Source organism: Bos indicus, chromosome 12 (genome assembly GCF_029378745.1).
Source record: "Bos indicus isolate NIAB-ARS_2022 breed Sahiwal x Tharparkar chromosome 12, NIAB-ARS_B.indTharparkar_mat_pri_1.0, whole genome shotgun sequence".
NCBI lineage: Eukaryota > Metazoa > Chordata > Mammalia > Artiodactyla > Bovidae > Bos > Bos indicus.
Window position 1 is genome coordinate 28,513,620 of NC_091771.1, and position 13,291 is coordinate 28,526,910.

A 13,291-nucleotide genomic window follows, 5' to 3' on the forward strand; every position below is an offset into this window, starting at 1 on the left:
AAGATTATGATACAGAAAAGGATGCTTGAGATTTTGACTGTGAATTACATTTGCTGCTGCTAAGTTGCTTCAGTCGTGTCCGACTCTGTGCGATCCCATGGACTGCAGCCTACCAGGCTCTTCCGTCCATGGGATTTTCCAGGCAAGAGTACTGGAGTGGGTTGCCATTGCCTTTTCCGGTGAATTACATTTAAGGCATACTAATTAACACATTATTAACTGGAGGATTTTTGCAGAAGCTAACACCAGTGATTTGTTATACAAGTAAATACTGAAGCTTCCCTGGTCAGTAACGTTTATGTAACAAAGACGTATTAATACTTATTTGGTCAATAATGAGTTCAACAAGTTCATTAGTCTGTTCTTTTATGAATCTGTAGGAAGGTAGAACAGAAACTTCTTACAAGATTACTAGCTATATTAGTTCTTCTAAAGTTTTCTTTTATATTCATGATTCAGAAATAAAAATCATCCACAATAAGAATGCAACCCACAGATACTACATAAATGGCTGTGACAAATCTACAGGTACACAAGACATATAAACTCACAAATCAAGTGGAATAGATTCTCTGCTAGAGAACAAAATGTCTCTTATGTTCTGTACTTAAAGTAGTGGTTCTCAAAATGTGGCCTGTGGACCACTTAGGGGGAGGTTCCCCAAGACCCTTTCAAGGTATCTGTAAGGTCAAAACTGTTTTCATATTAGACATCATTTGCCTTTTTCCCAATGTTGACATTTATAGCAGTGGTGGGTAAAATTGGAGACAGCTTTGCCTGAATCATGGCAGTGGCCACAAACTGTACTAGGAGTTACTATATTTTTCATCACCATGAACTTGTTACAAAAAATCAAAAAAGCAAGTTTAACTTAAAGTGTCCTTAGTGACAAAATGGAAAGCACACATAAAAGCATTTCTGCATAACTGAAGTACAATAGTTATTCGGAAAAAGCACTCATGTGATGAGTTGTGAGTTGAATTAGCACTTTTCATGGAAAGCCCTTTTTGCTAGAAAGAATGACAAGTTATTGTGAATTGGGTATTTGGTGGACATTTTCTTGAAATGAATTAAGTGAGTCTGTTACTGCAGGGAAAACAACAGTTTGCTGCCAAAGATAAAATGTGAGTTTTCAAAGGAGAATTAGAACTTTGTTCTCTGTGAGCTTGACATCTTCCCAACCTGAAAAGACTTTTCTGATGAGATCAGTGAAGTAACCAATGTGATTTTTTAATAATGTCTAATGGAATGTGTCAATATTTGGGATATTTGTGTAATTCAGAACATCAGTATTTTTCAAATAATCAAACCATGGATGATGTCACAACATGGTTAAAAGATTTATTCAGGAGCAAGAAAGACTAATTGAATTTAATGTAAAAAGAGTATAAAAAATTCATTACATGGTTTCCCACATTGCAACTTTTAAGAAACTCCCACTTAAGTTTGGTATAATACCAAAGAAAACTACCCACAATAAAGTGAAAACAGTTAATTAAAAACACTCCTTTTTCTAACTACATTTTCTGTGTAAGGTATGGTTTTCTTCATATACCTCTATCAAAACATATTGTAAAGAATTAAATGCAATTCTTTGAGAATGAGCATGAGAATCCAGCTATCTTCTATTGAGCTAGATAGTAAAGAGAACTGCAAAATTTTAAAGTAATGTCACTCTTCACATTTTTCTTGGAAAAGTTATTTTTCATAAACATATTATTCATGTTAATATGCAATGAGTTTATTTTTGTTATTAACTTAATGTTCTTAAAAGTTCTTAGTTTTAATTTCTAATATGGTAACCTAGACAAAAGCTCTCAGTCCTCAATCATTTTAAGAGTGTAAGGCGAACTGAGACCAAAAAGTTGGGACAACTTCTGCTATTATGTTACTAATGCTTCTGACTTGCTAGAAAGTCTCTGCTTTAAAAACAGTTCTACTCATCAAGGGGCCAGTTTCCTCTTTATCCACCACAGGTTCTACACCGATCATTTGGTTAACTGTAAATGATTACTTTTCTGATTTATGACTTCATAAAGCACAGTTTATGGTGTAAACAAAAACGTGAAGCACTGGATTCTTTTCAACAAGCATGCATAATTACATTTTTCTGAAAACATTTTTCTCAAACGATCAATTCGTATAAAAAATCTGTTAATACCTGCTTTGTTGCATCGCGCCTTAAAAATGTCAAAAAAAGTTGGCCTCTCTTTGCATCCAATCGGCATTTTTATCTACACTATTGCTTCAGAGTTTGGTGAGTCTGCAAAAGAGAACACCAAAATACACTTCACACAGATGCAGTCCTTGCTAAATGAGTCTGAGGTAAAACCGGAAGCGGTAAACCTGCCTGAAGCTACATTGTTTATTTTAAAACAAGAATCGAACTCACCGCGGGGAATTAAGTATTCTGTATTTGTGCAGTCCAATAGAGCAGCCATTAGCCACATGACTCATCTCAACTGTGGCAAGTCTGCTCAAGAACAGAATTTTTAATTATTATTTAATCTTCATTAACTAGTCACGTGTGGCCAGTGGCTGCGCAGTTAGCAGAGGGCTATTAGATAAACACCGGGTAACAATTCCCAATCAGTAAATTTTCGTTAACAAAGCAACTACCTGGGGACTAAGCGATGAGGCAGATACAATGTGCCACAGACTATGAAACATTTTCCAAAACAGCAATGTTCCGGTAAAGTAACTTCATCGTGATTCCAATGAAGGAAATTTCAGCCTGGGACATGTGGGCTGAGCGGAGCCCGAAGCTGGGCCACGGACTTCCCGGGACGGGGCGGGGGGGCTGGAGCCTCCGACCGAGGAGCTGGTCCCTTCTCCCTGTTGGTGCGGGGCTCGGTTCCCACCGGAACACCGGAGGCGCTCCCCGCCGCCTGAGACCGCGGAAGGCTGCCCATTTCCACCCCTGCCAACACTAACCGCCTTCAGAGGTGAAGCTGGTTTATTTTTTTTGGCCAGAGGAGTCTGACAAAACGCGCCGGCACTCAGATAAGAAACCGGATCCCTCACGCTCCTTCGCGGAGACCCACCGCCCGAGACAGCAAACTTCAGCAGCCGCACCTCCGCCCACCGGGTTTCAGATTCTCGCGCCAAAAGCCTGCTCTCGGGATATGTCACGCGATGACGCCATGACGCAGCACGCAGCGTATACGCCCACCGGAATCAGAGTCTGGCTGCGCCGTAAGTGCTGCCGCTTGTGGCGAGGGCTAAACCTTGTGTCATTCCGGAGTCGCTAAAGAAAGAGTCGGGATACTCGTTCTCTTCTTCCGAGCCTTCAGAGTACCAAGCCGCGCTGTTTGGAGGGACCACGCCCCATGTATACGCCCTGCCTTCCCCTCCTCCGCTCCGTCTCTCGCTTGGATGGCCGCCCCCAGCCCCGACGCGGCCTGCGGTCTGTGAAAAGTCTTTGTTCTCTACTAAGAGGGCGTCGCCCAAAGTGGGCAGACGTTAGAAAACCCCACAGTGGTCAGTCGGCGCGGATAACTTCTTCCCCAACGGAGAGCTCCCTATAGAGTGGAAGGGGCTGAGATTTGAAGCCGGAGTACATTGGTTATAGACTGCGTGTTGCTGTTGGGCAGCAGAATTTCAAAAACCTCTCAGACTCTCCCGGCTTGAAAAGTTGTTAAGCCTATCTCAAGTCTCTTGTAGTTTTGGATAATACTTCCTCCTGCAGGCTTCCGTAGTATCCTTGACGTATCCTTGACGCTCCTAGGGTACCAAGCACCTGTTTTGTGCCTGACTTGCTCTTGAAACTGCCCTGGAAGACAGCAGTCTCACTCACAGAGTATGGGCTGTGGCTAGCACAAGGCTTAATTCAGGTGTTTATCGTAGGACCTAGAAAGCTTTCAACTGGATTCTGAAGGTGATAGTGGCTCATAGGGCTTGCTACTATACAAAAGCTCCTGACCAATGAACAGTGAAAGCAACTTTGGATTCGAAAAAGGGTGCCATTTACTTGGTACCTGAGGTGTCATTTTAGTTTGATCATAATCCTTGGCTGTAGACACCTTTCCAATACACATAGATACAAAAGCATGTGATCATCTAGGTCTAAATAGCACAGATACCCAGGCCTGTGATCTTTAGCCAATAACAGCTACCTCTTAATGAGCATCTGTGAGTTATTCTTTATGCTTTATAAGTAATATCACATTTAACCTTATGATAATCTTATAAATTTTTTAGTATTGTCAGATGGGGAAACTGAAACATCCAGTTGATTTATAAATAATATCACATTTAACCTTATGATAATCTTATAAATTTTTTAGTATTGTCAGATGGGAAAACTGAATCATCCAGTTGAGTAAGTTGTCTAGTAAACAAGGCCCAGGTGGACAGAGGGGTCCATGGGGTTGCAAAGAGTGGAACACTACTGAAGCGATTTAGCATGCAGCATGCAAGTTTCTGTTCAAGTCTTACTTAAGATACTTAACTATCCTGTGATTAAGTCTGCATTTAACCTCTAAGAACAGTTTGCTTCTGAAATTTCCCCTTTTGGGGAGAATTCTCACTAGAGTGGACTAATGAGACCGGTTGGCATGTTATACAACCCTCTGAAATATATTTTTTTGCTAAGTACACTGTCCCCCCAACCCCCATAACTATGCTTCTTGCTGCTGCAGAACCAGGTTTTTTACATTTATGTGTCCTGCCATAATTCTGTCTTCTTTATGCTCACTCTAATAGTGCAGCAGCTCAAATTTTGCTGCTTGTATTCAATCTTTTTTATTTTTAAAACACAGTCTCTGAAATTGTAAGTCAGTATAAGAATAAATTGGAGCTTCCCGGGTAGCTCAAATGGTAAAGAATCTGCCTGCAATGCAGGAGACCTGGGTTTGATCCATGGGTTGGGAAGAAGGGCATGGCAACCCACTCCAGTATTCTTGCCTGTAGAATCCCATGGACAGAGGGGCCTGGTGGGTTGCAGTTCATAGGATCACCAAGAGTCGGATGACTGAAGCGACTATGCATGCATAGGAATAAATTAGAATTTGCTAATTAAGGCATGTGTGTGAATAAGAAGTTAAATGAAAAACAGCTTTGAAAAAAAAAGATTCAAGAGCAGTGAATTGAAGAGAAACAGAGATCCCAATTAGGGATCAGGTGGCAATTAGGCCTCTCTAGGTAGGGATATCGCCTTCCCTCCTCCAATTTGGGTAATAGGCAGCAGCACTCGTCAGAATCTGAAATAAATGGAGAAGCTCCGCAAGAGCGTGAACCAACGTGACCCGGAGAAAAAGGGGGCGGATGAAGGTGGAACACAAAACAAGGCCTGAAACAAACTGCCTCGGGATATTGGGCTGCGCCTGGGCGCCAGGTGGTAGGATGGAGCGCATCTTCTGTGTTCCCTACAGCTTGTACCCGGGCTATGGGAACATGCTACGTTTGGGCCAGTCTGGACTCTCAGAGCCCAGACAACCGCACTGGAGGCAAACCAATGTTCCCCCCACTTTCCTGGCCAGGCCCAGGCTGCTGATGCCCTCCAATGCCTCCGACTGCTGCGTGGACCCTTACAAGAGAGCCCAGCTCATGGCCGTTTTCTCCCATATGAACCCTGGCCTGAGCCTGCGGCTGCGCAAGGCCAACACCAAGGATGTGGGCGTGCAGGTGAGCCTCCGGGTGGGCAAGTCCGTGCAGTGCTCTCTGGGGCCTCGCACCCTGGACAGCCTCTCCCCCTGGGCCAGCGCAGGCCACAGGGCACCCGCATCTGCATGGGGCGTCTCTTCGTCGGTGCCCGGCCACTGGGGTGAGGTGCGACTGCGGGAGGAGCTCTCGGATCCTCCCGAGGCTGGCCAGCCGCCCCCGCCACTACCACCACCATCACCACCACCAAGGTCGGAAGAGGATCCCCCCGAGGAACTTCAGCCACGTGAGGAGCTGGTGGAGGAAGACTCCTCGAGTCCTCGGGAGAGGAAGAGCAAGCCGGCCCCGGTAGACTCCAGCCAGCCGCTTGGGAGGCCCAACTTCCAGGTGAGCTTTCTCTCCCCTAGCCTTAGCCTTCTTTTTTTCCCCTGCCATTTCTGGCTCCATGAGAGCAGAATCTTATTGCGCTTCCTCCCTTTATTTGATAAAGGAGAGAGGAAGTTCTGAAAACATGTATTTTACATGTCCTGTGTGGGTTTTTAAAATTTATTGATTCGACTGCTTTGGGTCTGACTGGCGGCACGCGGGATCGTTCCTTGCAGCGCGCCTGCTTTGCTCTAGTTGCGACTCTTGCTCTAGAGCCCCTGGCTCAGTAGTTTCGAATGTGGGATTCTTAGTTTCCAACTAGGGGTCCAACCCACCTCCCCGTATTGGAAAGCAAATTCTTAACCACTGGACCACTAGGGAAGTCCCTGTGTTTTTGCTTTGTTTCTTTAGCTTTTTGGTAAAATAAGAAGCCAACTTTAAGCCTGTGAAACCCCAAAGTTTGGGAACCATAGCTGTTGCAAATGAGGCAAAAGAGGGGTTTTGGGTTTGTGATCAGATCTTCATTTTGTGCAGCTGGTGCTCATGGCCTTGGGGAAAACAGATTGGAAAAGCCTGAGAGAAGCTAGAAGGGTCCCAGAGTAATCAGTCCTTGACAGCTGAGTTCATGTACTGACCTTGAGAATAGCTATGAGTGAGGTTAAGGAAGCTTCCTGTTTTTTACTTATACAAAACCACAAGGATAGCAGGATCTGGCTTTTTATCCTCCTCCTTCCTTCACCCCTCAGGGCTTCCGTTGTGTGGCTTAGTTGGTAAAGAATCCGCCCGCAATGCGGGAGACCTGGGTTTGATCCCTGGGTTGGGAACATCCCCTGTAAAAGGGAAAGGCTACCCACTCCAGTATTCTGGCCTGGAGAATTCCATGGACTGTATACAGCCTATGGGATCACAAAGAGTTGGACACAACTGAATGACTTCTCACTTTCACTTTTGACCCCTCAAGATAGTATTTTTCCTCCTTATTTGCAGTTTTTAGAACCCAAATATGGCTATTTTCACTGTAAAGATTGTAAGACCAGATGGGAGAGTGCTTATGTGTGGTGCATCTCTGGAACTAATAAGGTAAGTGAAAGTGAGTGGGAAGTGGGAGAATGGGGTGGGCATGGATGTTAAACGGAGGAAGACTGTGTGTTTTAATGGAATGTGACCATAACTCAGCCTTAGTGCCAAGGACATAGTAGGTGCCAAGCAAAGGCTTGGACTGAACGAAATTGGGCTGTCCACAAGAGCTTGAGCTCCTGAACCACATCCTGGTGTTAAATTTGGTTTGGTAGTTGCATTGGACAAAATGTTACCTTATTTAGATGAACTCTTGACCTTGTATACATTGGGATTTGTTATAATTTTTTTTTAAATTGGGGTATATTAATAGTTGCCTTACAGTGTTGTTAGCGTCTGCTGTACAACCAAGTTAATTAGATGTGTGTATACATATATCCTCTCCCTCTTGGACCTCCCTCCTATCCCACCCCCAGTCCGGCCCATCTAGGTCACTACAGAGCACTGAACTGAGTTCCTTGTGCTATACAACAGATTCCCCCTACCTGTATAATCAGTTTTTAGTTGGTGTATTGTAACAGATTTGGGCTTTAGCTCTAGAAAACTTCCTCTGTCTGTCCACAAGGTGGGGCAGTGAGAGAAATAATTTATTGTGAAGGTTAACATTGAGAGACTGACTCATTTAGGCTCCATGCCTTAATTTGAATCAGTTGTCAACATATTAAGTTTGGGAAAGATTTCACATTCTGCATTTTTAGATTTTCCTGAACAGTCAGACTTCTGTGTGAGGAGCAGTAGACGGGGACTGAACAGCTTCTGTCTCCCTTCACTCCGCACTTGCCCTTCATTTTGCAACAGCCTACACCTAGTCTCTCTGATTAACCTCTATAAGCATTTAAGTTTGAGGCCCTTATGCTGTTGCATTTTAGATAACTGCTTTTCTGACTTAAGGAGTATAGAGGAAGAGAGCAAGGAGGTATGCAAGATGTGAATGAAAAGTTTTTTTTTCCTTTTGCACTAGCCATTTACTAGATCCTGGAGGTAAAATAGATATTTTAACTAAACTAAAATTACTTTCCTTTTCTTGCTATAATAAAAACAGTGGGTTTAATTCAAACACTCATGATTTTAGAATACAAAAAAACAAGACATAGAACTCATCCTGAAGAAATTGATTCTGATAAGAATGATGCAGACAAGATGAGATTGGTGATCTGTGCATTGGCACTGGTGGCATGGAAGTGGTACAAAAATAATACAGGAGGGGGATGATTAATTCTATCAGAGGGAAGGCATCTTGTTGTCAAAGTATGATTTTAAAGGTTTATAAATTGAAGTGAGAATGCGCAAAGCCTAGAAACATGTGGATTGGTGTGTAACTGTAATTAATTTGAATTTCAAATGGAGAAATACTGAAAAAATTAGAAACGGACAAATAGACCAGGACAAAAGAAGGTCAAGTGTGTTGTCTGCACAATGAATAAAATTCAAATAGCTGCTTCTTACTGAAGAATTTTACTGTAGTACTTTATGTACATTATTGGGTAGTTGTCAAAACTATAGAAAAAGAAAGTGGCATTGTCTCGATTTTACAGGTAAAGAAAATGAGATTCAAAAAATAAGAGAAAGTGACTGATAGCACCACAAGAGCTTAAGACTTCAGCATAGAGATTGGGCAAAAGCAAGCTACAGGGTGAAGGAATGGATTACTTAAGAACTGGGAGCCTAGGGTACACATAAACCCTGTGTAAAAGACAAATTTCTCTTTAGGTTTATTTCAAACAACTCTGTTGCAAATGCCAAAAGAGTTTTAACCCTTATCGAGTGGAAGCAATCCAGTGCCAGGTAAGCAAACTGTGTATTTCCATTGTGTCCATAATGTTTTCATTATTAAACATGAAGCTTCTGTGGCAAAATATTAGGATTTGCTAGATGTGGATATTTGTGTAGGAGTGTTCGGTTTGCTGTATGCCGGGTACCAGCCCCGGCTGATCCAGGGTATTCGAAGGAGAGACGGCATAGGCGAAGATCAGGAAACAATTGCTTAATTAAACGTTAATTAAGGATATAAAGAGTAATAGAATGAGGATAGCTCAGTGAGGAAATTTCAGTGAAGAAAAGAGGCTGAAATAAGGATAGCTCAGTGAGGAAATTCAGTGGAGAAAAGAGGCTGAATAATTCAGCCAGAAGGTAAGAGAAAGAATGACATGGTGAGACCAAGTTTCGGTGAACAAGGCCCGCACTTTATTTTCCAAAGTAGTTTTTATACCTTAAGTTATGAATAGAGGATAATGGGGGAAGGGGTAGAGTCATGCAGCAAGCCAGGCTTTCTTCCTGCAAACTTATCATATGCAAAAGCTTAGGTGATTTGCATCATCTTCTGGCCGGTAACATTTTAAGACCCTTTCTTCAGAAAACTTATTTTTCTCTAAAGGGTGATTGGTCAGGAGCCACCCTCCAAAAGCATTAGATAAAGTTGCATTCCTACAGAGCAAAGGTGTGGTGGGCTATAACAAGAAAAAGAATTAACTCAAGGGTCCCAGGTTACAAACATTAAAGCTACTACTTACACCAATTATATTAATCAATACACTGCCAGGGACACAGCAGGTAAAGGATATGGAAACTTAGCAGCAAACATTGGCCCAACAAGTGAAAATCCCTTCACCAATACAATTTCTAATCAATCTTTTAACTACTCAAAAGAATCTGTGTTTAGACAGTTTAGAACATCTCCTGCCTCTCACAGTTGGGAGGCTCTGAACAATCACATGTGGCCGGAAAAACCTATTCAGGCAGGCTAGAGGATTTCCAAAGGAGTTTGTAGGTTAAACACTGTCACACCCAGGAATTATTAACTGGAACTGTAAGCTAACTTTTTTCAGAGAGAGGTAGTGGGGGATAGCCCCCCGTAAAGTCAGAGGTGTAGGTGGAAGCACAAAGCAGAAAGTAGGCAGACTCTGGTTTTGGGGGTAGATGCTCGAGAATTTCCAGGGAGACTCCTGAGGCTTGATCCCGCCGTTGCATATGCCAAGCCTCCTTCCTCATGACCTTTGCCAGGGACGGAGCTCGCTCCCTGCAGCTGTATGTTTGAGTTTTTGTAATATTTTAGAAAATAAAGCATAAATTCTACTCTTTGGGGGGGAAGGAGGAGATTTAAGTTGCCTAATGTGGTTTTTTTACATATGTGGTATGTGTGTTTTTCCTCAAACATCTTGTGAATAGTTTGCATGTAACTTAATAGGTAACCTTTACTAAGCTCTTGGTAGTGGTGGTCACATCTGACTCTTTGCAACCCCATGGACTGTAGCCCACCAGGCTCCTCTGTCCATGGGATTTACCAGGCAAGAATACTGGAGTGGGTTGCCGTTTTCTCCTCCATATTAAGCTATGTGCCAAACTTGGAGCCACGTGCTTTTCATTATCTCCTGTAACCTGACCTTTGAAGTAGGTGTTATTCCCATGATACAGAACAAAAAGCTAAAGTTCAGTAAGAAAGTAAGTTGCCCAAAGTTAGACAAATACTAAATATTAGAGCTGTAATCAGATTCCATGGTGTCTCCAAAGTCTAGGGTGTCACAGAATTCGATGAGCTCTTAAACAGCTTGCAGGAGATAACTCTTTAAGCTTTTCAGAAAAGTGTGACATCGTTGATTTTCATAGTAAGAATTTTTACCTAAATCTTTCACTTAAAAATATTTTTATACTACTTAGAAGTAATTTTAAAAATTAGTCTAATATTTTTAAACTATTGTCTTTAGTTTTTCTAGTCTGACGTTCTCAATTTACTATAATTACTTTGGATTTAAATATATCTTCTTACTATTATAGACTTCCCTGGTGGCTCAGATGGTAAAGTGTTTGCCTACAATGGGGAAGACCCAGGTTCAATCCCTGGGTTGGGAATATCCCTTGGAGAAGGAAATGGCAACCCACTGCAGTATTCTTGCCTGGGAAATCCCATGGATGGAAGAGCCTGGTAGACTACAGTCCATGGGGTCGCAAAGAGTCGGACATGACTAAGCAACTTCACTTTCTTTCTTACTATTATACTTCTTTTACTTACTGTGTTCACTTGAGTGTTTTGTTTTTTTTTTTAATCACTCTCCCTTATCTTGGCAGTTATTCATTCTTTAGTGTTCTTCAAGGTTCATATTACAGCATGCTTAAGCAATTTATGTAGATGTTGATCTTACCATTCCTTGACAACGCAGTGACCTTAGAACACAAAGTCGCTCAGTCATGTCCAACTCTGCGATCCCGTAGACTGTAGCCTACCAGGCTCCTCAGTCCATGGAATTTTCCAGGCAAGAGTACTGGAGTGGGTTGCCATTTCCTTCTCCAGGGGATCTTCCCAACCCAGGGATCGAACCCGGGTCTCCTGCACTGCAGGCAGATGCTTTACTGTCTGAGCCACCAGGGAAGCCCAATCCCTTATCACTTCATCCTAACTTCTTTGCTGTTATTGTTGTATATTATTTTTAAACTTCAAAAGACATTAATTTTGTAGTCTAGTTAGTTTTAACTGCATATTTACTGTTTCTGCTGCTTTTAGATCCTTTTTGTATCTGGGACCACTTTCTTTTTACCTGAATACCTAATTTTAATATTCCCTATAATGCACGTCTGAAGGTGACACCTTTTGTTTTGTCTGGATAGCTTTTTTTAAAGGTTATTTTTGCTGAGTGTAAAGTTTTTAGGTTGGTAGTAGTTTCTTTCTGCCCCTTAAGGATCTGACGTTCATTGTTTCTGTCAAGTGGCTGTTGGTCTCATGCAGCTCCTTTGAAGTAATAGCTCATTTTTTTCACCTTAAGTCTGTTTGCTTTTAAGATATTTCTCTCTGCTTTAATTTTTAGAAGTTTTATAATTCTATGCCTAATTGTAGTTTCTTTGTATTTACCTGCTTACAATTTCGCAATTCTGTAACTTGGAGACTTCTATCATGTTTGGAAAATTATCCGTCATTGTAATTTAAAATATTACTTCTACCTCCATTTTCTTCTAATTATTTATATTAGAACTGTCACCGTATCCCTTAAATCTTTTATGCTTTTTTCTGTGTTTACTATGCTTTTGTCTCTCCTTGCTGCAGTTTGGATATCATCTACTAAACCATCTTTTGTTTCTCTCGTTTTCCCTTCTGCTTTTCCAGTGCAGCTACCTATTTAGTTATAGATTCCCCTTACTTCATTTTCCAGTACTAGAATTTTTATGTCTTTATAAGTGTCCATTTCTCAGCTGGAAATACCAGCCTAATTTCTTTGAGCATATTAAGCATCATTTTCTTAAAATCTGTACCAGAAAACCCCCATTAGCTTAATCACAGAAGATTGTAAGGAATCCACAGAAGGAATGTAAACCTCTTCACATTCCTTGGTTTTCAAGGAATTGTTGTTCTGTCTCCTTAGATACTTGGTTACTTTTGAGTGCTATATATTGTATGTGAAAAATTATAGTGATAATTTGAGGCCAGAATAGTATCTTTCACAGAAGACTTGTTTGCTTATGTTAGGCAGATGAAGATACTAGCAATTTCTGAATACTATTTGCCAGTTATAATTGAGCTGTTTTGAAGTTAGGCTTCAGCATCTGTGAAGGCTGATGAATTTTTGTTTCATTCTTACTCTAGGGTGTAGCCTTTCAGGGTCCCAGCACAAAACCTGAATTGTTAACTGGTGCTCTCCCATTTTGACATATTTAAGATTCCTCAGCCTCATCAGCTTGTGAAGCTCATTTTCAGCTTCCTGTTGTCTTAAAAATTTACCTGTTACAGAATTGCCTTTGAAGAGAAACTAGTCCCAAATATCAGGCTCATCTGTTTCTCGGTTTCCTTCTCTGGGATACTTTGGTAATTCTCCAGTGCCTTCAAGTAGTTCTTGTTTTTAATTAGTATCTTTGCTCAGCTTGTCTAGTTGTCCTAAGAAGACTTAGTCAGAACTACCTAACCTACCATTACCGAAACTAGAAACCTACCTTTAGAGTAAATCGTGATTTTTTTTTAATTACAATTTTTTTTTCATTGAGCTTTTTATTCCTTATAAAGGTGATGTGAGTACTAAATGGACTTATATATAAAGTGCTTAGAGCAGTACATAGAGTAGACACTATGTGAGTGTGTTACTGTTAGAATTTTCTTAAGGATGCATACTCGTCAGCTGGAGGGTGGAAGATATCCAATATTTGATAAACCATATGAGACTCATTTGGAAAATAAAAATGCCTGTTTTCACAATATAAAAGGTAAAGCTTGACTTATTCTTTTTGGCTATGGACATATGCAGAAAACAGAGCAGTGATCATAAATTTT

General features: G+C 41.4%; 2 protein-coding genes across 39 annotated transcripts in view; one reads left to right on the plus strand and one right to left on the minus strand.

Annotated features, from left to right (window-relative positions):
• Nucleotides 1–3,104, minus strand: part of BRCA2 (BRCA2 DNA repair associated) — a 39,013-nt gene extending 35,909 nt beyond the window's left edge. The window contains exons 1-2 of one of the 5 annotated variants that reach the window (XM_019971421.2): nt 2,935–3,090; nt 2,162–2,263 (exon numbers count right to left, since the gene is read on the minus strand). In XM_019971421.2, the coding sequence (XP_019826980.2) occupies nt 2,162–2,228 (67 nt within the window). In that variant the 5' untranslated portion in view covers nt 2,229–2,263; nt 2,935–3,090. Of the gene's footprint in view, nt 1–2,161; nt 2,264–2,934 lie in introns of all 5 variants that reach the window. The other 4 variants (XM_070800578.1, XM_070800577.1, XM_070800579.1 and 1 more) reach the window with 4 other exon arrangements.
• A 66-nt stretch (nt 3,105–3,170) lies between these two features.
• Nucleotides 3,171–13,291, plus strand: part of ZAR1L (zygote arrest 1 like) — a 110,116-nt gene continuing 99,995 nt past the window's right edge. For 31 of the 34 annotated variants that reach the window (XR_011569879.1, XR_011569880.1, XR_011569881.1 and 28 more), the window contains exons 1-3: nt 3,180–5,988; nt 6,955–7,047; nt 8,755–8,829. Coding sequence is in view for 2 of the 34 variants with exons in the window: in XM_019971438.2 (XP_019826997.2) it covers nt 5,266–5,988; nt 6,955–7,047; nt 8,755–8,829 (891 nt within the window). In the remaining 32 variants the exon portion in view is untranslated. Of the gene's footprint in view, nt 5,989–6,954; nt 7,048–8,754; nt 8,830–13,291 lie in introns of all 34 variants that reach the window. The other 3 variants (XR_011569882.1, XM_070800591.1, XM_019971438.2) reach the window with 2 other exon arrangements.